Source organism: Scheffersomyces coipomensis (assembly GCF_036884675.1).
Source record: "Scheffersomyces coipomensis strain NRRL Y-17651 chromosome Unknown DFJ63scaffold_6, whole genome shotgun sequence".
In the NCBI taxonomy this organism is placed as follows: Eukaryota; Fungi; Ascomycota; class Pichiomycetes; order Serinales; family Debaryomycetaceae; genus Scheffersomyces; species Scheffersomyces coipomensis.
In genome coordinates, this window is record NW_027042897.1 from 86,765 (window position 1) to 108,810 (window position 22,046).

At 28.1% G+C, this 22,046-nt stretch overlaps 10 protein-coding genes across 10 annotated transcripts; 4 read left to right on the plus strand and 6 right to left on the minus strand. All coding sequences in view use genetic code 12, as the record gives it.

Annotated features, from left to right (window-relative positions):
- Positions 1 to 93: 93 nt before the first annotated feature.
- On the minus strand, positions 94 to 1,758 carry PDK2 (protein kinase; the record flags this gene model as incomplete). The annotated part of the gene is made up of 2 exons (XM_064905220.1): positions 94 to 1,141; positions 1,181 to 1,758. 2 exons carry the CDS (start codon positions 1,756 to 1,758, stop codon positions 94 to 96), a joined length of 1,626 nt encoding a protein of 541 aa, XP_064760236.1.
- Positions 1,759 to 3,379: 1,621 nt separating this feature from the next.
- On the plus strand, positions 3,380 to 3,712 carry DFJ63DRAFT_314671 (uncharacterized protein; the record flags this gene model as incomplete). Its single annotated transcript, XM_064906404.1, has 1 exon — positions 3,380 to 3,712. One exon carries the CDS (start codon positions 3,380 to 3,382, stop codon positions 3,710 to 3,712), a length of 333 nt encoding a protein of 110 aa, XP_064760237.1.
- A 752-nt stretch (positions 3,713 to 4,464) lies between these two features.
- On the plus strand, positions 4,465 to 5,299 carry DFJ63DRAFT_336794 (uncharacterized protein; the record flags this gene model as incomplete). Its single annotated transcript, XM_064908434.1, has 2 exons — positions 4,465 to 5,161; positions 5,187 to 5,299. The coding sequence occupies 2 exons, from the start codon at positions 4,465 to 4,467 to the stop codon at positions 5,297 to 5,299; spliced, it is 810 nt and encodes a 269-aa protein (XP_064760238.1).
- NIT2 (putative hydrolase) lies at positions 5,207 to 6,479 on the minus strand. The gene has a single exon (XM_064904036.1). The coding sequence runs from the start codon at positions 6,350 to 6,352 to the stop codon at positions 5,390 to 5,392; it is 963 nt and encodes a 320-aa protein (XP_064760239.1). The 5' UTR covers positions 6,353 to 6,479; the 3' UTR covers positions 5,207 to 5,389.
- A 127-nt stretch (positions 6,480 to 6,606) lies between these two features.
- Positions 6,607 to 8,204, minus strand: DFJ63DRAFT_336796 (uncharacterized protein; the record flags this gene model as incomplete). Its single annotated transcript, XM_064908435.1, has 2 exons — positions 6,607 to 7,133; positions 7,973 to 8,204. The coding sequence occupies 2 exons, from the start codon at positions 8,202 to 8,204 to the stop codon at positions 6,607 to 6,609; spliced, it is 759 nt and encodes a 252-aa protein (XP_064760240.1).
- Positions 8,205 to 12,019: 3,815 nt separating this feature from the next.
- Positions 12,020 to 12,808, plus strand: DFJ63DRAFT_314675 (uncharacterized protein; the record flags this gene model as incomplete). Its single annotated transcript, XM_064906405.1, has 1 exon — positions 12,020 to 12,808. One exon carries the CDS (start codon positions 12,020 to 12,022, stop codon positions 12,806 to 12,808), a length of 789 nt encoding a protein of 262 aa, XP_064760241.1.
- A 115-nt stretch (positions 12,809 to 12,923) lies between these two features.
- DFJ63DRAFT_210273 (uncharacterized protein) lies at positions 12,924 to 14,542 on the minus strand. Its single transcript, XM_064904026.1, has one exon. It carries the CDS (start codon positions 14,410 to 14,412, stop codon positions 13,039 to 13,041), a length of 1,374 nt encoding a protein of 457 aa, XP_064760242.1. The 5' UTR covers positions 14,413 to 14,542; the 3' UTR covers positions 12,924 to 13,038.
- On the plus strand, positions 14,543 to 15,066 carry DFJ63DRAFT_210274 (uncharacterized protein). Its single transcript, XM_064904027.1, has one exon. It carries the CDS (start codon positions 14,673 to 14,675, stop codon positions 14,988 to 14,990), a length of 318 nt encoding a protein of 105 aa, XP_064760243.1. The 5' UTR covers positions 14,543 to 14,672; the 3' UTR covers positions 14,991 to 15,066.
- PUP3 (proteasome core particle subunit beta 3) lies at positions 15,066 to 16,138 on the minus strand. The gene has a single exon (XM_064904032.1). The coding sequence runs from the start codon at positions 15,760 to 15,762 to the stop codon at positions 15,142 to 15,144; it is 621 nt and encodes a 206-aa protein (XP_064760244.1). The 5' UTR covers positions 15,763 to 16,138; the 3' UTR covers positions 15,066 to 15,141.
- A 376-nt stretch (positions 16,139 to 16,514) lies between these two features.
- Positions 16,515 to 19,403, minus strand: DFJ63DRAFT_289759 (Arf family guanine nucleotide exchange factor; the record flags this gene model as incomplete). The annotated part of the gene is made up of 1 exon (XM_064905254.1): positions 16,515 to 19,403. One exon carries the CDS (start codon positions 19,401 to 19,403, stop codon positions 16,515 to 16,517), a length of 2,889 nt encoding a protein of 962 aa, XP_064760245.1.
- Positions 19,404 to 22,046: the final 2,643 nt, after the last annotated feature.

The following is a 22,046-nucleotide window of genomic DNA, read 5'->3' on the forward strand; positions in this document are numbered from 1 at the left end:
TGTAGAGATGTATAATAAATATTTATATACAGAGATAGTATAAATAGACAGAGAAAGATAGGGAGATATAAAGGAATTGGAGATATAAAATACTCATGGTAATGGTTCTGAACTACTACTTAATCTATTCAAATGTAAATAAACATCAGTACCATATCCATCCATACTAATTAATTTCAAATCACCTCCGAAATATTGAGCATATAATCTTGAAATTGGTAAACCATAACCAAATCCAGCCATAGGAGCTTTAAAAGAATTTTGATTTGAATCTAATTCTGGAGTTTCACTTACAGTTGTATAAAGATAAGTCCAAATTAATGGAACTTCAGAACGAGGAATACCACCACCTTCATCACTTATCTTGATACAAATATCTTCAATCCCTTCTGAAATAATCACTTTTATAGGAGGGAACGTTAAATCATTAATATCGATTGATTCTTCTTTTAAAGTAGGATCTTCTTGAATCATTTTAGCTTTTAATTTAGGAGTATGGAATTCAATGGATGCACGTAATGAATTCTTTAACGTTTCAAATAACATATGAATTAAATGTCCAGGAACATACATGAAACTAATATCTTCTTTAGCCATGATTAATTGGATTTCAGGACCTTCAAATAATCCATAATAATCTTCACAAACATATTTGGCAGTTTCAATGGCATCTTCAGCAATATCACCCACATTACAATCAGTACAAATAACTCCCACATAATTTAATTTATTATTATATCCACCTGCAGCAGCACCATTTGATTGGGATGATGATTTTTGACCATTTCCATTTAAAAAAGTTGAGATTCGTTGTTTGGTAGGTGAAGCTTGAGCTTGATTAAGAGCAATATGTTGACCAATTAACATTCTAATACCAATTCTTGACATATAAAATCGATCCAAAAAGTTTTGAATATCAGCATTAACCAATACGGTTTTATTCTGTTCTTTCCATTCAATTACGCCTCTTGCCATAGTTGCTACTGTAGCATCATGTCTCTTTTTAATTTTCGTTAATGCATCAAACACTGATTTATTATAATCATAAACTTCTTTAGGCCAAACTATATTAGCTGGACATGAAGTGTAGTATGTTTTACCAAATGTAGGGCTTTCACTTCTTAATTTGGATGAGGAATGACTTGATGCGGATAATGATGCTGATGATGATGGCGATGACGATGTTGTTGATGATGATGAAGTGGCTGTTTCGGTTGTGATGGAGGATGATGGATTTACAATGGATGGGTTATTTAAATGATGATGATGCTTTCTAACTACTATACCATCATCACTGAAATAATTATTTATAGCTGGATTAGTTGAATCATCTGATGCATCCAATGATTTTTCTAAAATTTTATTTTCATCGGTATGATTTTTATTACCACCATTTAAATAATCATTGGTAGATGAAGCATTTAAATTTGAAGTTAATAAAGCTTTAAGGGATTCTGAAATATGAGGTTTTGGTAATTCAGTTAATTCTTGAAATGATTGAGCATACCAATTTTTAACTGTAATGGTTGAAGGTTGTTTACTTAAACCTAAAGGAGAATTTTCTAAATCTTTAACTTTTAAAGCTAATCTAATAGGTAATTCTTCCACGATGAATTGAGATGCTAAGAAAATCGAACCTGGACTTGGATTAGGACCAAATTGAACCATTTGTCGAAGGGATATTGATGTTTGTTTATAATTTGCATATTGTAAGATTTTCTCTCGAAGTTGAGATGTTAATTTCCAACTTGTGCTCATAGCAAAGAATGGGCTGAATATATGGGGTGGGTGAAAGTAAGTCTAACGAAGAATGAACAAGTGACTGAAATAAGGTATGAATAAATGAATAGTACAATCTAATAAGGTAGGAATAGTTAAAGCTGGATGTATAATATGAATAAGATAATAGGGTTGATAACAGTATTTTTGACTAATAAGTTAAATTATTTGAATTATCCCCAGATTTTTTTTTAATTTGGTTGTTGAAATTTTTGTGAATCGAAGCAGAGTTATATACAGGACAAGAGAAAATAGAATCAATTTTACACGTGCAATTTTTATCATAACAAATACACGGCTAGTACCAGTCCTCTAGGTAAACTATAACCTTACTATATGATAAGGTAGTTTAAATAGTTTAAGTGGGGGAGATATAGATAGATAATACAGTACAATACTAACTAAGAGGGGTGAACAAGAAGGTTTTAATCCATAGTCAATTACGATTGTAACCATACAGAGTACTGTATACTATATATAAATTCTGAATTGTGGGGTTGGTTGGTTGGTTATAGGTCTTCTCCAATATACTATTGTTCTATTGATTGATATTATTTTATATAACGTAGTATGAAATAATACAATTAACTAATTACGTATAAATTTATAGAATACTGTGAAAATTGAATCACCCATCAATTAACCAATCAATAGCACTAAATAATCCAACCAACCAACCAACCAACCAACCAGAATGCAAAAATACAAAAAATGGTCTTATAGGAGTTATAACTGTAGAAATCATCCAATAAACAGTTACAAAACAACGTTATTGTATAAAAGGTTAACATTCGGTTAAATGGAGCTGATTAACAATCAGTCAATTTTTGTTTTGTGGTTATAGGGATTCTGATTTTTTGGACATAAGGAAGTTTTATTTTTATTTTTAGTGGACGAAAAATCGCACGACCTCCTTAAAATTTTGTTAAGCAAACTTAACTAACTTTAATCCCTTATCCCTAACTCTCAGTAAGTAATAAATGAATGGGCTCATTCGATTGTTTCAACAACGTTTTATAAATCATATCATAACCTATAATAACTGGGGTTGATACTTAATCATTCATCACCATTCTTCTACTCTATACTATGATATTATAATAAATCATTAGTACCATAACATACATTATCTTATTAGCATATGAAACTAAATTAGCCTGTCAGTCATTGGTAAATAAAAATTTTGCTAAATCCTCGGAGAATGAGTCAGTAAAACACCCCCTGGATAAATAAAATAAAATAAAAACTTTTTTTTACCGTAAATGTATGATGAAATGACTCAAATTGCTCACTAAAAAAATGTGAGCAATCCCGGCGGACTAACGGCAGATCACTTAATCTGGGGAAACACATACATAGTAAGAAATATTTTTAATTTATCCCATTTACATAATTCAAATTGCATGATGATTGAAAGGAACTAAAATGAATCATCCTTTAATCAGACAGACGAGGACCAAACATGTATCTTTTTCAAAACTATATAAGTACCTTAAAATCTCTAAATATTTTTATTTAGTTTAAATCTGATGTAATCTATTTTAATTATATTTTTTTTATTATTTTTTATATAACTAAATAACTACAACTACCATTAAAAATGTCTATGACTAGAAGAATATTACATATCAACGCTTCCAAAACTGCTGCAAGATGTTGGATCCCCATTAATTCCACTAATAATCATCATATTATTATGTCAAGACCAAAAACAAACTTACACTCTAAATTCAATTATTCAAGACAATTCTCATCCCAACATAGATGTGTAAACTTTAATAATGTGTCTGATGCAAGTTTAGTCTCTAATGATGATACTTTATCAGTCAAACTTCAATCTACTTCCACCACTGGTGATATTGAATATTTCGAACCAACCATTGCTTCTTCAGAAGAAGTCACCACCGCAAGTCCAGTTAATAAACTCGATTAATATTAATTAAAAATTCATAGCATATAAAAAGCATATCCCCAATATTTTTAATTAATGCCGGTCCTTAATTTCCAATCCTTCTTTGCTTTCACTTCACATTTTCACCATCCTTTGCATTCATATTTTATTCAATTCTTGTTTTATATTCCCCGGAGTATAATGTTTTAATTTCCTAATCATATACAAAAAAAAATAGGGTACCACAAAAATGAACTAGAATAATAGTCATAACATAAAGTCATTAAGTCTATACTTATATATATATATAAGAGGTACACACTACCATAGTATATAATTCTTCTAGTCAATCTCATTTCCAAAACAATATATATTCATATTCATACTTTACTTAAAATCTATTTGTGCTTTTAGTATATGATTTATTTTTTATTGAACACTTTTTACGAATACCCATATACTTACCAAGACTTAAGATAACCATGTGTGTAGTTTACGAGAAGCAATTGGCATACAAGATATTCAATATACGACTTCAAAATGGGATAAAAGTAGATACTTTCAATCTATGCAATTGTTTCTATATATAACTTTAAATCTAATTTTAGATCCGCATTAAGTTTTTTAATAGATGCAAAAAAAATGTAAAGGTCTATTTGTAGCATTATATATATTAAATATGTATTTATCATTAAATTGACTTCCACTCCTTTTTCTTACGAAATCCCATCAACTTAGATTCAGAAAGAGGAAGAGAGTTGCTTATATCTTAATCTAATCAATAGAAACACAATATGATCGATATAACTCATTTCATTATATTAATAGTCACTATTATAAGTCCACTAATCGATGCAACATTTCACCAATCTTCAGCAATTCCGACCCGTAAAAGAGAAACATTTTTCTATTTTTTTGCCAAAAGGGATCCATGTGCTTCTATTTGTCAAGAAGCAGGATTTCAAGTCTTTAATGCTTGTGCAGCTTGGGATTCTAATGATTGGTCCACCGCAAGTTGTCTTTGTGAAATAGATGATGAAACTCTTTATGATGAATTTTTTGAATGTGATGAATGTGAAAATGATACGAATCAAGATACCATTCAAGGGTTAAGAGATTATCAATGTGAATTGGCTAATAGTCTTTATTCAACTTATGTACCATACTCAACTCCACCATTCTCAGGTTATCTTACAAGAACTTATAGTTTTGAAAATCAAATATTCTATTATACTTATAATGGAACTAATATTTTTACTACTAATTCGGATGGTCAAACGATACTTCAAACCTTAACTCAAACCAATGGTTCCAGTTCAACCAATACTGTAAGTTATCAAGTTACTGATTTAAATAACAATACAGAAACTTATGCAAGTTCATTTTCCCTTACATCTTTACCTCTGTATGCTTCAACTCAAGGTACAGTAGTTGATTCAGGTCAACCAATTCAAATTGCAAGTTCTACTCTAAGTCCAAGTTCAAGTTCAAGTTCAACCACTAGTTCTAGTTCAAGTTCAAGTTCTACATCAACATCAACTCCATCAACTACGTCAACAACCAACACAGGCTATGAAACTACAACCACTACTCTGCTCATCATCACTATTACATCTTACCAAACTGTAACTGAAAATATGGCAATTAACAAACAATCACCAATTTATCATATACTTTTAATATTATTATCTATATTTAATTTAGTTTAGTCTATATAGGTTAATCTAAAATATGTTTAAATACATCTGATCTTCTTTGTTCCATAAGTGGCATATTTTTTCTAATATTTAATAAATGATCATAATCAAAATCAGCCCATCCTAATTCATAATAATCATTATCAGCATCTTTAAATGGAGTTAAATCATCAGTATATTTTGATAATCTTACTAAAACTTTACCCCAAGGATCAATAATAAGTGATTCACCATAACTTATTCTTGTTACTGTTTGTTCTTTTGAAATCGTGGCAGGATCAGTAATATCAGCATTGGTATCATGATGACCACATTGAGCTGGCATAACTATATAACTTTGAGAATCAATGGCTCTAGTTTTACCTAAGAGTTCCCAATGAACTTCTCCTGTCTTAGTAGTGAAAGCTGATGGATAAGTGATAATATTAGCTCCATGTCTAGTTAAAGCATGATTTAATTCGGGGAATCTTATATCATAACAAATCGCTAATCCAACTTTCCAATCTGGAAATTGAGATGAAACTGGAAATGGATCTAAAACTAATTTCCCTGGTTCAACTGATTTTGATTCTTGTAAAATAGGTCCATTTTTAATATTAACATCGAATAAATGTAATTTTTGATATTTCTTTAAGATTTCCCCTTGAGAATTAATCCAAATTAAATTATTTTGAACTCGATTTGTGGTTGGTGAAGGTTGATGAATACCAATTGCAACATAAAATTCCTCTTCTTCTTCTTCTGTCTTGGGGAATTCCAGTTTTAAATGAGATTGAATCAATGGTAAGAATTTCTCATCGATTTGATTAGCTAGTTCTAAGGAATGTCCAGCATTTCTTGATAAATAATCAGTAGCTTCTGGTAAAAATAATATATTAACTTTATTCAATTTTGATTTCGAAATTAATTTATTAACAATCGTGGCATTATGAAAAATATTCGACGATGAAGTCAATTGACCTACAGCAACTCTTAATTTCGACATTTTATTAGGATTGTTCGTTTATTTAATGTTCAATTGATGATATATATATATATATATTTATATGCTATATTTAAATTGTGGTTTGTAATCGTCTTATCCCTTTTTTTTTCCAACCTTCTTATCATTTTTTTGAGCCGCACTTATGGATCATATGACTCAAAAATTAAATCGGTAAAATTTCCAAATTAAGGTCAATATTCAAATAAAGATTAATGATTGTTGATTGTTTTTGTTGTTGGTATTTTTAGGATGATTTAAAAGAAGTATGCTATTATTTGATTTAAATATGGTATTATTGGATTGAAATATGGTATTATTAAATTGAAATATGGAGTTATTAAATTGAAATATGGTATTATTAAATTGAAACATGGTATTATTAAATTGAGATATGGAGTTATTAATGGAGTGGTGCTTACGGAACTCATTCTGATAGCCAGAATAACCATTTCATCTCTGTGTGCAATTATACCTGTCTGCACCAAACCCATAATAGATTGAACAACTAGAATAGGGTATCTAAAATATGGTGGGATTCTTCTAGCCACTGGTCTTAAAAATTGAATAACTGGGTTACAGAACCGTTGTATTGAAGTGAGTATATAATCACAAGTTCTTGTAATAGTATGAAGAGCCCTTTCATCTATAATTGCAAAAATTCCTCTTTCTATGAAAAACCAAATTAAACTACCAGCAGGCATCGCAAGTGTTGTAGCATATCTAACTGCTACTCTAAGAAGCACATCACTAGGCCTAATACAGGATGTGCTTAACAGAACCGCTTGTCTGAGAACTTGAGCACCGTATCGAATAATGTTCATTTAATGATTATATTGGTTTACTAAATCGATCAATTTAATAGTTTAATCTTGATAGTTTTGAGAAGCTTAGGAATACTCAAGCAGGTATTTATATCTTTGAAATGGAAAGTCATCTACACGTTTTTAATAAAAATTCTGATATAAGATGTATAATTTTAAAGATAAGATAGATACTTTTGAGGAAACATCCTATTCAATTGCTAAAGAAAAAGTATAAATTTAGAAAAACCCCAAGATCGATGACTTGAAAGCGCTAAAATTAGAACTTAGCCTTTACCCCACCCACGAGATAGTAACCAATTTCACTAATTTTGGGTTGATCTAAGTATTACCCCCCTCGACGATCGATGTGAATTATCCCGAATGAATTTTAACAAATATAGTTGGATGCACATAATTCGGACTTTCTGTTTTTCTTGTTATCGTCAGTCTCATCATTGATTTTAAATTATCATTTATCGATATGGTGGTAGCAAACTGTTGAATCTTATTATTTTAAAATACTCCTATACTTAGAAAACATGACAAATCAACAGTTTATGCTTCTATTTTCATGTTAATTTACAGTAGTAAATTGTGACTATTATTGAACCTTTACCCTAAATTTTTTTTCACTTTAGCTTAAGATTAGGCACTTCATTGAACTCACTTTAAATGTACTATGACTTGTGCACATCTACTTTAACTAGCCCTTCCTAGTTCAGGAACTAGTTTTCCTTTAAGTATTAGCGATAACCATTCGGTTCATTTACTTAATTCTATCCTATTTCATATCATATTTCTTAACTTTTTCCCTTACGAGATTCTTTCACTGCAACTATAATCAAGGTAGTTAAAGCAAATGTAAGACTTAAGGCCGACATAACTCTAAGAAACATGAGCAATTTTGGATTAACTGGTGGTTTAGGTGTGATTTCTTCTTCAAAAGGACCCCGAGACTCGGGAGGCTCAACTGGAGTACTCTGAATAACATATTGATCTCCAAATGGATTCTTTGATTGATGATCTGTCAACTCTACTGATGAAGACATTTTACCATTCAAGATTCTAACAATTCCTTAATCTTTACATTTTTAAAAGTGGATTATGTATCTATTTATACTATCCGCCCCACATTTTTTTAAATTATTTGGAGGTTGTGTAGTTAGGTTGTTATATTTTTCTGAGCTGCATATCATAAAATAAAATTACGAATTTTATAATCTAATTACACATAGAAGAATGTAGGAGTTGAATTATAATCGAATGATATATGATTAAGTTTTAATCGTTCATTATGAGTCAAGTAATGTCATTGAAAGTGAAATGACATCAGAGTTCTCCTTGATCTCGTATCAGATTTAATGACATTATTTTGTCATAATTTCTACATGACAGCCGTATGAAACTAAAATCGTTGTCAGTTTAACTATCAATTCAAGGGATGAGGGATTAAATAACCTTAGAAATATCTGCGTGGCGGGTTATAATGCAAAGTATTGCATCAAAAGTATAATTTACCAAATCCAAATCAAAATGAGTGAAAGAAAGGGGCTTTGATCACATAGATATTTTGATCAAGTCATACCCTGAATTAATAATCAGAATCCTATATATATATCACGTAGATCTGCATCTTTACTAGTTTCAACCTAAATCAAAGCTTCAATATAATAGTTATTTTAACTATCTTTGAATTTCACAAAATGTAACCAAATATGATTGATAAGATAGCTTACGAATTTACCAGGAGCAAAAAATAAATTAAACTCGTAAAAAGTTTCATTGTAATTATTTGACATATTATTCCTTCTTGACATATATACTTTAAATAGTCAAAAGGTTTTTTTAGAGCCTTCTGATATGCATTAAAGAAGATATGCTAAACTGTTGATATGTTATCGAGAGGGTTTGAATATGTATTTTTGAAATGAAGATGATCTCAATATACTTATTAATCTAATTTATCAATTACCACATTAAACATTCAATTCACAACTATATAATCGTAGTTAATCTTACTTCAAACAGTATTGACTAATCATTCATCTAATCTAATAAAATAAAAATAGGTGAAACAATTAATTAGGGACATACAAGTTTCATTTGACAACAGTTGTGGTTTGTGATATACTCAACAAAACATCCAAACTTCAATAGTAAACATTACTGATTCCTAATTTGCTAAAGATATACTAAACATTGGAATTATGTACATGAAAAATATTTAAAGTAATTATATATCTAACAAATTTTACTCTAAATATTCATCATTAACATATGAACTAATTCAAATAAATAAAACTATTTAAAAAAATAATTAGGAAGATCCAACTTCCATCTGGCAACAAAATTTAGATAAATTGATGATTTCTTGTGATGTATTTAAAATTAAGTATGGCAGATTTATATATGCAGGATATATAAATTTATATACTTTATAATTATAATATCTTTATTAAGATTAAATTTAAATGATATATATCACTATTAAAACTTACTTGAAATACTCTGAATCAACTAATGAATGAATCAAATAGAATAAACGTATCTAAAAAAATAATTAAAATCATATGACACCTTGATTTATAAACTCACGGACCAACTGGTCAACTTTTCAAAAACGGTTTACATAGTGCACCAAAAATAACTGATCCATCAATTACATGCAAAATTTAAAAATATGATTGTAATTGTTGAATCATTCTGATTATGCTCATATCTTTAATTATATCAAAAGTTGAATTGTTAGTACTGTTAGAAGTGGTCAAACATTGACACCTTGATTTGATCATTATTCAAAAAAAACGACCATCTGGTCAAATTAATTGTGTGCAGGTTCGGGTTGGGTGATATTTTGCAAATCGAGTTGTGCAGGATAAATGTTTAAAAATCAACTTAAATTGAATTTAACTATATGTCACATAAGTTTAAAGGATATATATCACTAATAAATGTTAGTTTAAATTATCTTATTAATATGGATATCTAATTTAATTCATAATTTATATTAATAAAAATAATTGGGATGTTTTTATTTTGATCATCACAAGAATATCTCCTAAAAGTATTACACTCCAGATTTTTCAAGTTGCTCTGTGAGGTATGGATGTTTTGTTGCACCAGGACAATTTTGTTGCTGGAAGACAGTTGTGTTTGGCCCGTTATTGTATGCAGGAAAAGTCAACATTTCTCTTTTTGCATTTGATAAGAAAGATGATTATATCTATATTTACAAATTAATCGTAAGATAAGTGATATCATCATCATCCTGTACCAACAATTAACTTAGTTGCTGATTGTAAGGATGATATGATATTTTCAGAAAAGGGGAGAGACAAAAGAATGGAGGAGATTACTCAATAGTTCATTTTTAACTCTGTTTACAAGTTCAATTGTTGGATATTCATTATTTGGTCAAGGGAGACAAACAGAAAGGGAGGGGATTTAAATCAATTCATATGAATATTAAATTTGAATAGGGGGTAAGACCATAATAATATTTAATCTAGGCTACAATATTAATCTAAACGAATAAAATAAAATAGAGAGTAAAGGAAAGGAAAGTAAAGTAAACGATTATAATTAGTAGTAGTAGTAGTAGTAGTTTATTATCGTATAGAGTAAAAATAATTTGCTTAACTATGAATCATGTGACCTATTTTACTCCTATTTAAATTTATTGTCTTGCTTGGTATAATGAAAAAGGAGTAGGGGGGAGAATAAGGAGGGGAATTTCTAGTTATTATATATAAATATAGTTAATAGATAGATAAAGGAGGGGAGGGGATTATTAAAGAAAGAAAATGTAAACAACCGAAAGAAGAGACAGTGAAAGAGATAAAGATAGCGAGATAAAGGAGGGGATGAGAAAGAGCTGAAAGTAAATAAATAAATAGAGGAACAACTTTCTTAAATGGCAATGTTTCCCAAAGTGGTAATATACATTTTATAATAGTTAACAGACAAAGGAGGGGAATCAAAAGAAAAAAAAAAGCAATTTAAATATTTTTGACATTTCGGATTAACTTTATTAATTTAAAACGGGTTTTCTTCCATGAATCGAATAGTCTAGAATTGATAGTAGAAGAAAGAAGGAAGGAGTCAACGCGTGTCTGATGTGTATATCACCTTATCTTACCTGTATGCACTTTAATTTAAGTTAAGCTAAGTTAAGGGATATGGTTAAATCTAGAACTATATATATTCAATTCTAGACCAATTCACTTTGTAGTTAATTATACCATATTAAATGGTCTAGACAAGATAAGTTTAACTTCTACAGAAGAGGAGTAAAAATAGCATAAGAAAGAAGGGAAGACCTCTCTCTCTCTCATATGACTCTTTACCATAGTTTAATTTATTATAGCCTCTATTTACATTTTAGATAGTACTGGCTCACTGTGGTTTCTTTTTTTTTCATTTGGATGTTGTCGTTTAAAAGAGGAGTAAAAAAATGTACTGTATATAAAATGTTGGTTCGAATATGAAGACCAACAACAAAACATCCAAACTTCAATACTTAACCTATAAATTTGAAGGGAGGGGAGGGGATATGAGTAAAGGAGGGGATTCAAATTCAAAAATAATTTGTTGCAAATAATTTAAAATCATATAAATAGAATTTAATCTCTTTTCAAATGTAAATTTGTTATTGCTAACTGTTCTTCTTCAGTTAGTATAATCAAACTACTTTTACCATTTAACATCATCTTCATATATTCAACATATATCATATCAATTAGTATCATCTAATCCATCAATCAATCAACTTAAACCTTAATCAGATCTTATCTTTTCATCCCATCACTCCAAAACACACGCGCACTAACTATATAATAATAAGCATATTTACAACCAACTCATAATGTTCAAATCATATATATCTAGAATTGGTCAATCCATCATTAGATCAACCAATAACCTTTCTACAACCACCATAACTTCATCTTCATCTGCTTCAGCTGCTGCCGTTGCCTCATCTATTGTAAATACTTCAACCTCATCTTCTAATGCTGCTACTTCTAATAATAATACCGCCGCTACTCAAAAACCACTCATAACTATCTACCATAACTCAAATTCATTATTATCCCTGAATTTATTTTCAAAATTGAATCACTACAGTGATTTACCAAATAAATTCTCTATTGATTTAAAATTAAATCAATCATTATCAAATCAAGATTATGATTTTATTAAAGATGAATGTGTTGATATTCATCCTGATAATAGATCTATTTTAATGCAAATTATGAATATTAAACATGATCAAAAACAAAATATGGTTCAAAATTTTCATCAATTACCTGAATCACCAAATTTTAATAATAATAATAATAAAAATATAAGTTTAATTATTGATTATAAAAATAAATTAATTGCTAATGATGAAGCTTCATTTGATAGAATTATGGTTAATTATTTATCTTGTGGTATTCAAAATTTTCAAAGAACAAAACCAGTTTCAAATTATTCTTCATTTATGAATAATAATGGTAATAATAATAAGAATGATAAGAATCAAAATAATTCTTATATGACAGCTCAATCTAATAATAGTACTACTTCAAGTACAACATCATCATCAACTTTACCTTCAATTCATCAAAATTTGGTTCATCCTCATATCGCAGAATTTGCCGATTTATTTTAATTAATAATTTACTTTTTTTACTTCATTCATCTCTCCCCTCCCCTTTTTACTTTTGCTGGTACGGTGCAAAATTACATACATACACATATCTCTTATAATATTTCTTTATATAGTGATTTATAGATTAATTTAATAATAATAATAATAATAATAATATATTCAAGTATCAAACTGTATAAATAATAATATAAATGAAAAACATACACTAACAAATAACAAAACTTAATAGATTATATACCCATACGTTTTATAATATATTCTTGAATTAAAATTCCAAAACTTAAATTTAATCCTTGTTTAATCCAATCTTTAACCCATTCACTTGGATCAATACCTAATTCTTCATTTATAGTATCATTATCATCTTTTGTAAGTTCTTCTTTTTCTTTTGTTTGTTCTTCTTTTTCTTTTTCTTCTTTTTCTGGTTTAAATATATTTTTATCTTCTCCATCTAACCATTTTGCCCATTTTAAAGGGAATGGTTGAGTTTTAGTTATGATGGTTATATTATTTGTAATATCTTTTAAAATTATCGTGAATGAAAATGAATCACTATTATTACTTTCAATTAAAATTGGTTTATCATCATCATCATCAGATGATGAAATAATATGATCATGATCATGATTACTAGTAATTGGTTGAATTGAAATAAAAATATTAGATCTCTTTTGTAATTTTAATTTCTCTTCTTCAGTCTTTTCATCTAAAATTAATTTAAAATTCTTTATTGATGAATCTAAATTTGCAAAACATAATTTCTCTCCATCAATAATCTTTCCATAAAACATATTTAATTTCCCTTGTAAATTTGTATTATGTTGATGTTCATCAATAACTTTAATTTTAATATTTCCTTCAACTTGTTTCATAATAGTTTTGAAATTTTGATTAATTAATTGATGAATATATTTAATATTCAACATATCATAACTTACTAAAATTCTTAAATAATCATCATAACTATCATCATAATCATCATTATCATTATCATCATCCAAGATAATATGTTTAACATTTTCAAGTAAATCATTCAATTTTAAACTATTTTGTTGTCGTTGTTGATTTATTTGATTGGTTGTAGTACTAGCTAATTGATAAGTTTGTTCACCTAAATTTTGAGCATTTGAAGCTAATGAATCCCAAAAATTATTAACTTTAGTTGAACCTTCTTTAGACCACCAATTAGAAATAGTACTAATTGGATCAGGAACATTGATTTCTTCATTGGCTGATTCATCAGTAGTAGTTGGTGTAGTCTTTTCGGTATATCCTTCTTCATCTTGATCTTGTTCATCATTGGTAAGTGGTATATATGATTCTTTAATATTATTGTTATCTTTCTTTTTTGGTTCTAATTTAGATGGGGTACCAATGGTACCACCTACTTTCTTTTCATGTTGAGCCAATTCATCTAAGAATTCTAAGAAATCTTCTTCATTACCTCCTTCAACTTTCTCTCCCTTCCCTTCTATGATGGTATCTTGATTAACCTTATGTGGCTTTGGAGTCCCTGATTTTGAATCAGGTAAAGAGTTAATGAAATCCAATACATCTTTTTCATCAGCAGTGGATTCTGCCTTAAGTTTATCAGCTGTTGACATGGTAGTATCTGATATCTTCCCTATTCAATTGATTGATAACAACTTCAAATTCAAATTATGACGGTCAAAATTTAAATTTTAGTTGTCCTTTTTTTTTTGAAGTTTTGTTTTGGCTCCTCTCTCCCTCATTAAAACCAGACCACAAATTAATTTGAGAAAGAAATCAAAAATTAAAAATTTCAAACACCGTATGGTCAACAGGGAAGTGTTCATCATCATATTCATATTCATACCATACCACATAATATAACCATAACAAGATGCATCCTCAATTAGATAAGAACAGATTCGATACTTGTGAAAAACTAATGGATGCGTTAGAAGAATGTCATCGTCAAGAATTTTTAAAACAAATTCTTGGAGTTTGTAATTTTGAAAAAGATGAATTAAGTAAATGTTTACATTATACAAGAGTTAATGATGCTAAAGAAAGAATTAGAATAAGTAGAGAACGTCAAAAGAAATTACAAGAGAATGCTAAAAGAGCTGAAGAAGAAACTTATGGTAAGAATGCTTATCTTAAAAAAATGATTGAAAGAGAAGCTGAAAAGAAATTAAATCAAGATCAAGGGAAGTAATTAATTAAATAGATAATTTGGAAGTCAAAGGTAATGATGAAATGTAAATATCATAGCATATATGAAATGTAAATAGTAACCAACAATAAAAAAGTATATGACTATAATTGTATTTATTTATTAAAATACGTAGAAGAATACATAATCTAATTTAATCTTGACGAGTTTTTAATACTCGTCTTGTTACATTATCTTTAGTAACAATATAAACTATAGCACCCCAACCTGATAAAGCATCTCTATCAACTGCATTTAAAAGGGCTTGACTAATGGTTTCAAATAAATCTTCTGGTTCTAAATTTGGTTCATAAAGTGATTCACACATACCATATAATTGATCACTAGCGGTACCACTAACTATAAAATCTTTAGCAAAATCAATACAACCAATTGAATCAAATCCACATATAAATGGTTTATTGGTTTTTGAATGTAATCCTGCTACAATTGGACCAACAAAATATGGTCCAAATCTTTTTTCATATAATGTTGAACTAACTAAATTAGCTAAAGTAGTTGGTTCAATTGATCTTTCTTCTCTTAATTCATATAAATTATTTTTAAATCGGAAAGTTTCACTTAAAGTTATAACATCTGTTGCTAATCCAGTTAATCCTAAAAATGTTTTATCCCCAAATTGAAATAATTTTTCAAAATTATTACTTAATCCTAATGATTGATTACCTAAACGTAAATCACAAGCAATGGCTATACAATCTTTACCAACCATAGCAAGGGCCGAACCACCGTTAATTGAACTTGGATCAGACATTATGAATTATATATATATATATGTATGTGTTTATGTGAATGTGTATGTAGGAATAAGGAAGTAAATAGGGTCGTGATTGTGATTGTAATTATGATTTATGATATGAGATTCGAACAACAACAAATGATAATGATCTAAAAGATTCTAGGTTCAAATTGAGAGTATGAATGGATGGTATACTTCAATTGACTATTGGAATTGAATGAGAATTGAATGAAATGATGATAGATACTTTGATATCTTACAGTTATAACTTTCAGTTTTGCCTTTCAGATTTTCTGTCGTTAACAAAAGTTCATTATTTTTGGTGGCGCTTTTCATTTTCTGAGGTGAGACAGTCGTGTGAAAATGTGAAAATAATCTTCACGTGAATAATCATGTGATTGATAGAATGCATGGATGTTATTATTAAATTAGTTTTTAACAGCCAAATTTTAAAAAATAGGATTGGGAATATATTATATTAAATTTAACTATATATATATAACTAAAAAACACACACAATATTACAACAATAAAAGCATAAAACATCAAACATATAACAACAAGGGGATATATACAAATTAAAGTATAATTAAAATAGTAGTTAAATAAAAATAAATAAAACAAACAAAGAGAATTAAATTAAATTAAATTAAATTAAATTAAATTAAATTAAAATAAACATAGACACCATTGAAAAGCAAATTAAAATAATAATAATAATAATAGTAATAGGAAATAATAAGAGGGATAATAACAGGAATAAAAATTTAAACTAACACAGCTCCACCGAAAACTCTAACTCTCATAGCAGTGGCTGGTTCTTTTATAATTTGAAATGAATCAGTTGATAAATTTGGTGTTTCAACTTTAGTTTCAGTATCAATTTTTTCAAGATCTTTAATATCTCCAAGTTCTTCTTCTTCAGCATCTTCATCTTCTTCTTTAATAGTACTAGTACTATGACTATTTGATATTTCACCGGGATGATTACCATTTGAACTTGATGATAATAATTGTTGAATTGGACTTTCAGTATCTTTAAAATTTGATAATGTGAAATTCTTGGGAGATTTAACTAATGGATTAAAATTCTTTATAAATTGTTCATGATCTAATAAAGCTAATCCACTAATAGTTTTACTGGCTTCAAAAGTTGGAATAATATTACCAATATCTTTCATATTAAAGAAAAGTTTCTTGATTTCAAATTTAACCATAGTAGTTAATTCATCATCTTCATCCTCTTCTTCTTCTTCAACTTCTTGAGTTTGTTCATCAGATTGTTGTTGTTTAGATTCTTCTTTTTCTTCTTCCTTTTGTTCAGTTTCTAAATCAAATCTTAATTGTAATCCAAATCCAATCAAAATTAAATAATTCTTATATTTATTTAATTCTTCTTTATAATCTTCAATTTTTAAATCATAATTATGAATAATTCGGGAATAATTTGAACCATTAAATTGTTTGATAGGGAAATTCTTTAAAAATCTTTGTTTCATACTAAGAAATTCTTGATATAAATTCTTTAAATTATTATAATAATTTAAAGTTTTACCAAATTGTTTCATTAATCCATAATTATTATTAGATGAATTAGTAAGATAAATTCCCCGAGGTAATGATTCATATTTCATAATATTCTTTGATTTCTTAAAATTTACTCGTTGTTGAATAAGATAATCAAGATTAGTCCATCCATATTCAATTGAACTAACACTTTCTTCTAAAGTTGGTATAGCAGTAATTTTAGAAGCCCAAAAATTACAAGTATTAATAAATTCAAGGGCAATTTCTTTAGTACCAGCTTCAAATAAAAACTTTTTAAATGATTTTTTATTGGAAATACGTGGGAAACTTAATGACCAAACATAAGTCTTTCCAGAAGGTTGAGTATTATGAATTGATTTTTCTAATTTAGCAAATGTTGAACATAAATTATAATTACCCACATTAGCAGCATTTTTAAGCCAATTACCATCACCAATAGCACTATCAATATCTTCTTCTTTATTATACATTTGAGTTTGTTTTAATTTTCGTACCATTTGTTGATGTTTCTTAATAATCTTTGGATCAAATGAATATAATGATAATTGACCTTTAGAAACCACTACGAAATTTTCATTAAATTTATTATTCATGGGAATTAAACTTGATGAAGTTCCAGTAGTAGTATTGGTTGGTTCACGTTTATTTGAATTTCTATTACCACCAAAGAATGAAAAGAAACTTCTTGTTGTAGAAGTTGAAGTTATTGAAGCATTAGAAGGACCATTTGAATGAGCATTTGAAGAAGTTTCATCTTGTTGATCATTATGTAAGATTTTTAATTTTAATAAACCTTCTTTTAAATATGGTGAACCTTGTAATTCTAAAGTTAAATCATATTCATCTTGATAATTTTCAATATTAAAATTTTCAATTTCTTCACCAATTGACATAGTATCATCAAAATGATTATTAAAATCATAATCATTAGTAGTATTATTTTGATTACTATTTATAAGTTGTTTAAATTTAGAATCAACTGAAATCATTGAAATTGTATCATCACCACTATTAACATAATTTGAATTTGTTGAATCACGACTTATAATAGAAGATCTAGAAGATTTTCTATATAATGGATGATTTTGACCACTATGCATATTTCTTAAATGATCCATAGATTGACGATTTCTTAATCCTTTAATAGCTTGATCTGTCATTAATGCACTTCTGAAACCAGCTCTTGCTGCATTATTAGTATTGGTTGATGGAGCCATGGAAGGATTCATGGATGTTTGACCAGAAGTATTAACTGAAACACTACTAGCATTAACATGAGGTGGTTGTGGTAATGGATGATGATTACTTGAAAGGGAAGATAATCTTTTAGCGGCATTTGATAATTTTCTTGAACCAAAAATGTTATTGTTATTATTATTATTATTATTATTATTTGGAGCATCAGTTGACCAAATGGATCCTGATCCATTTGTAGGATGTCTTGTTAATTGATTATCACCATTAGTATTATTATTATCAGCAGAATTATTATTATTATTATTCTTATCTGATTGAGGGGTACCTTTTAATTGTAATTCATGTTTTAATAAATCATCATAAATTTTAGATAATTCTTGTTCAATAACAATTCTTTGTTTTATAGATAATTTTAAACTTGAATCTTGATGTAAAAAAGTTGTTAAAGTATTTTTTATAAAATCAGTTTGACTTATCTTTTTTAAATCTAAATTATTATGTAATGAAGTATTTAATAAAATAATGGAATAAATGATAATATAAATTTGTTCAAAATTTGAAGTATAAAAGTTATTTTTTGGAAATTGAATTAAATAAGCTTTTGTAAATGATGTTAAAATTCGATCTAATTCTTGAGATTCACCTTTTAAATATAATTTTGAACATAAAGTACGAATTGAAGTTAAGATATTTAAATCCCAATCGAATAAATTCATATAATAATCTCTAATTTTTTCACTATCATTTTCAGTACCTGATAAGAATTGAGTATATTCTTCAGGTTGGATTGAAATAAAAGTTTCATTAAATAATTTGGTTGCAATTGATTTATAATCATTTTCATCATTTTGAGGAGATAATTTCACTTCTTCAGAGTGGATAGAGTGAGTTGGGGTTCTTGGAGGAGTCATAGTAGCTTGTTGATTGAGTAAAGGTGTAGCCATAGGACTTTGATGATGATGTTGATAACTTGGATTATGATGATATTGACTAGTAGGAGGTGGAATAGGAGATTTTGATTCTTTGGATGAAGTGGTGAAACTAGTATGAGTATTTAAATCAGATACAGCAGAGACCATAGAAATCGAAGTATCAGGAGAAGACGAAGTAGTTATAGTCTGATGCATTCTAATAATATGGTTCTATATCTTATTGGAAATGGGTTGGATTTGCAACAGGAATTTAGACGACGACACGAAAAAAAAAGAAGAGGTTTCAGTCGTGAGGCAGACAGACGTGTTTTTAACAGGTGTAATTGAGGTAAGGGTCCTAAGTAGATAGTCACCAGTTGATTGATTGATTGATTGATCAGTCTTTGATTGATGGATTGATTGATTGAATCTAACCTTTCAAAGAGGAAGAAAGAAGAAGGAGCAAATACAAAATTTGATGAATTGTGCTGTAAATAATTATTTTTATTTATTTACGTTTTTCTGTCAGCTTCTTTTTATTTTTTTTTTGTGATTGGCTTCTGAAAAAAAAAAAATTAAATAAAATTTAAAAAAAAAAAAATTTTTAATTTTAATTTTGCATTTCAGAATTAGGAAATATTCAAATTAATTTATAGTTTTACAATCTGTTGCTTAACCATATCTTTCATTAAACTTGTAATAAAATATATTATTATCTAGTACTTTACATTACATTACATTACTATATTGTATTGGAGAGGTTATGCATGATACACATGGTTAATTCAAGGATCTCCTATTCTTTTATATTCTTTACCTTGACATGCTACCGTAGGTTACATCTAGATACAGGTATATCTTTCCTCGACCAATTATTGAATAAGGTACCCCCTACTTATATGACCCCATTCCATTCCATTGGTTATATCTAAATTGTAATATAAAACCAGGTACCATCCCCAAGAAAAGAACAAAGCAAAAAAAAAATAATAATAATAATAAAACTGGGTGTTGAAATGTATAAACTCTCCATGATTTTCAATCTGTAAAAACAAAAAATTATTGACGACTTATACCCTCTCCAAACTAAATTATGTTTAACCGAGTAAACACGTATTTCAATTAATTATATAAAAAAAGTTAAAATGTGAATGTTAAACTCGGTCGGGTACAGTATCATATCATAATTGAGTCCGGTATTTACATATAACGATAACTTAACTTTATTGTCAAGTTGACAACAACAACATTAAAAATGCTCGTCTTAGTCTTAATAAGAAAAATGGCTCGATTTAAGAAATCAAAGATATCGGATACTCGATTCCATCATCCTCATCTTGTCGTCCTTCCTTCCATCTTTTACTCTTGTTATACGCTTAACTGAACACCAAGACAATCATGATGAAGGTGAAAAGGAAGAATAAAAATTGGGCGTACCCAAACTACAATATTGATATTAAACGTACATCGTCACCAACTATCAAATATGACAAAAAGAAAATTAAAAATCATAATTTTAACTTAGTAGTTTAGGACAATTAACTAAATTGTTTAACGTACATTATGCACATAATATAGCCTAAATGAGACCATCCATCCCAACTTAATAATATATCTCGTTTGATCAGCAAAGTTAACGATGGTCATATTCCCGTGCCATATATATAGTTTAATATTTCTAGGTAGTGTTATTTTGACAAAAGTGTTTTTATTTGGGTACTTTTAAAATAGAGGTGAGTTCATACATACAACGGTATGGAAGAGCCTCTTAAATAGCCATTAAGTTTTTAATCATGTGGGTACTAATTTCTTTCATTCTATTCATTGTGTAATTTGGATTTTCTTAAACAGAAAGGGTTCACTCCTATTGTATTCTATAGTAAATCCCTTTGCCCAATAAATTGTTCATGAAGTCAATATTACTCTTAACGCCTGGTTTCTTTTTTAACTTTTGGTTATTAATATTATTAGATATTTCAATTTTGTTATTTTACGTCAAAATTTAAAATTTGAAATTATCAATTGAAAAGTTGTCAATTGATTAATTGAGGTTGGAATGGAAATAAATAAAGCATTCTTAAACCCCCTTGATTAATTAAGGAACAGTGGTCAGCCCGCCTTAAGGCTTACACTTTCCACCAATTTCTAAATCAATTAATCACAGGAAAGATAGGAAGTAATGAAAAAAAAGAATCATCATCTACATCTAAACTGAATACATAATTTGAAAACTCATTAATTTTCCTAATTAGGAAATTTCAATTTCATCTTATCGCATATAACAAAAAAATAATTTTTTTTTTCTTGTTCTTTTTTTGCTTTCGCCTGTTGGAAACTTGTTCTTTCTTTCTTCTTCATCGTTCGTTAGCTAAAAGTCAAAAAATTCACATGGTCATAAACAAATTATATGCTGATTGTTATGTATGTATGTATGTTTGTATGACTGTATGCATCGTATGTATCGACTGTTTCATACTCTGACATAAGGGTTCATTCATTCATTCATGCAAGTCGGTTATAACTAGAAGCATAGAACAATAACAGACATGGCTAATATTTATAAATAATAAAATCCCTGCAGAAAATATTCCAGTAAAAGTTTATTCTTCAAAGGCAGTGAATTCTGTTGTAATGGAAACTAAT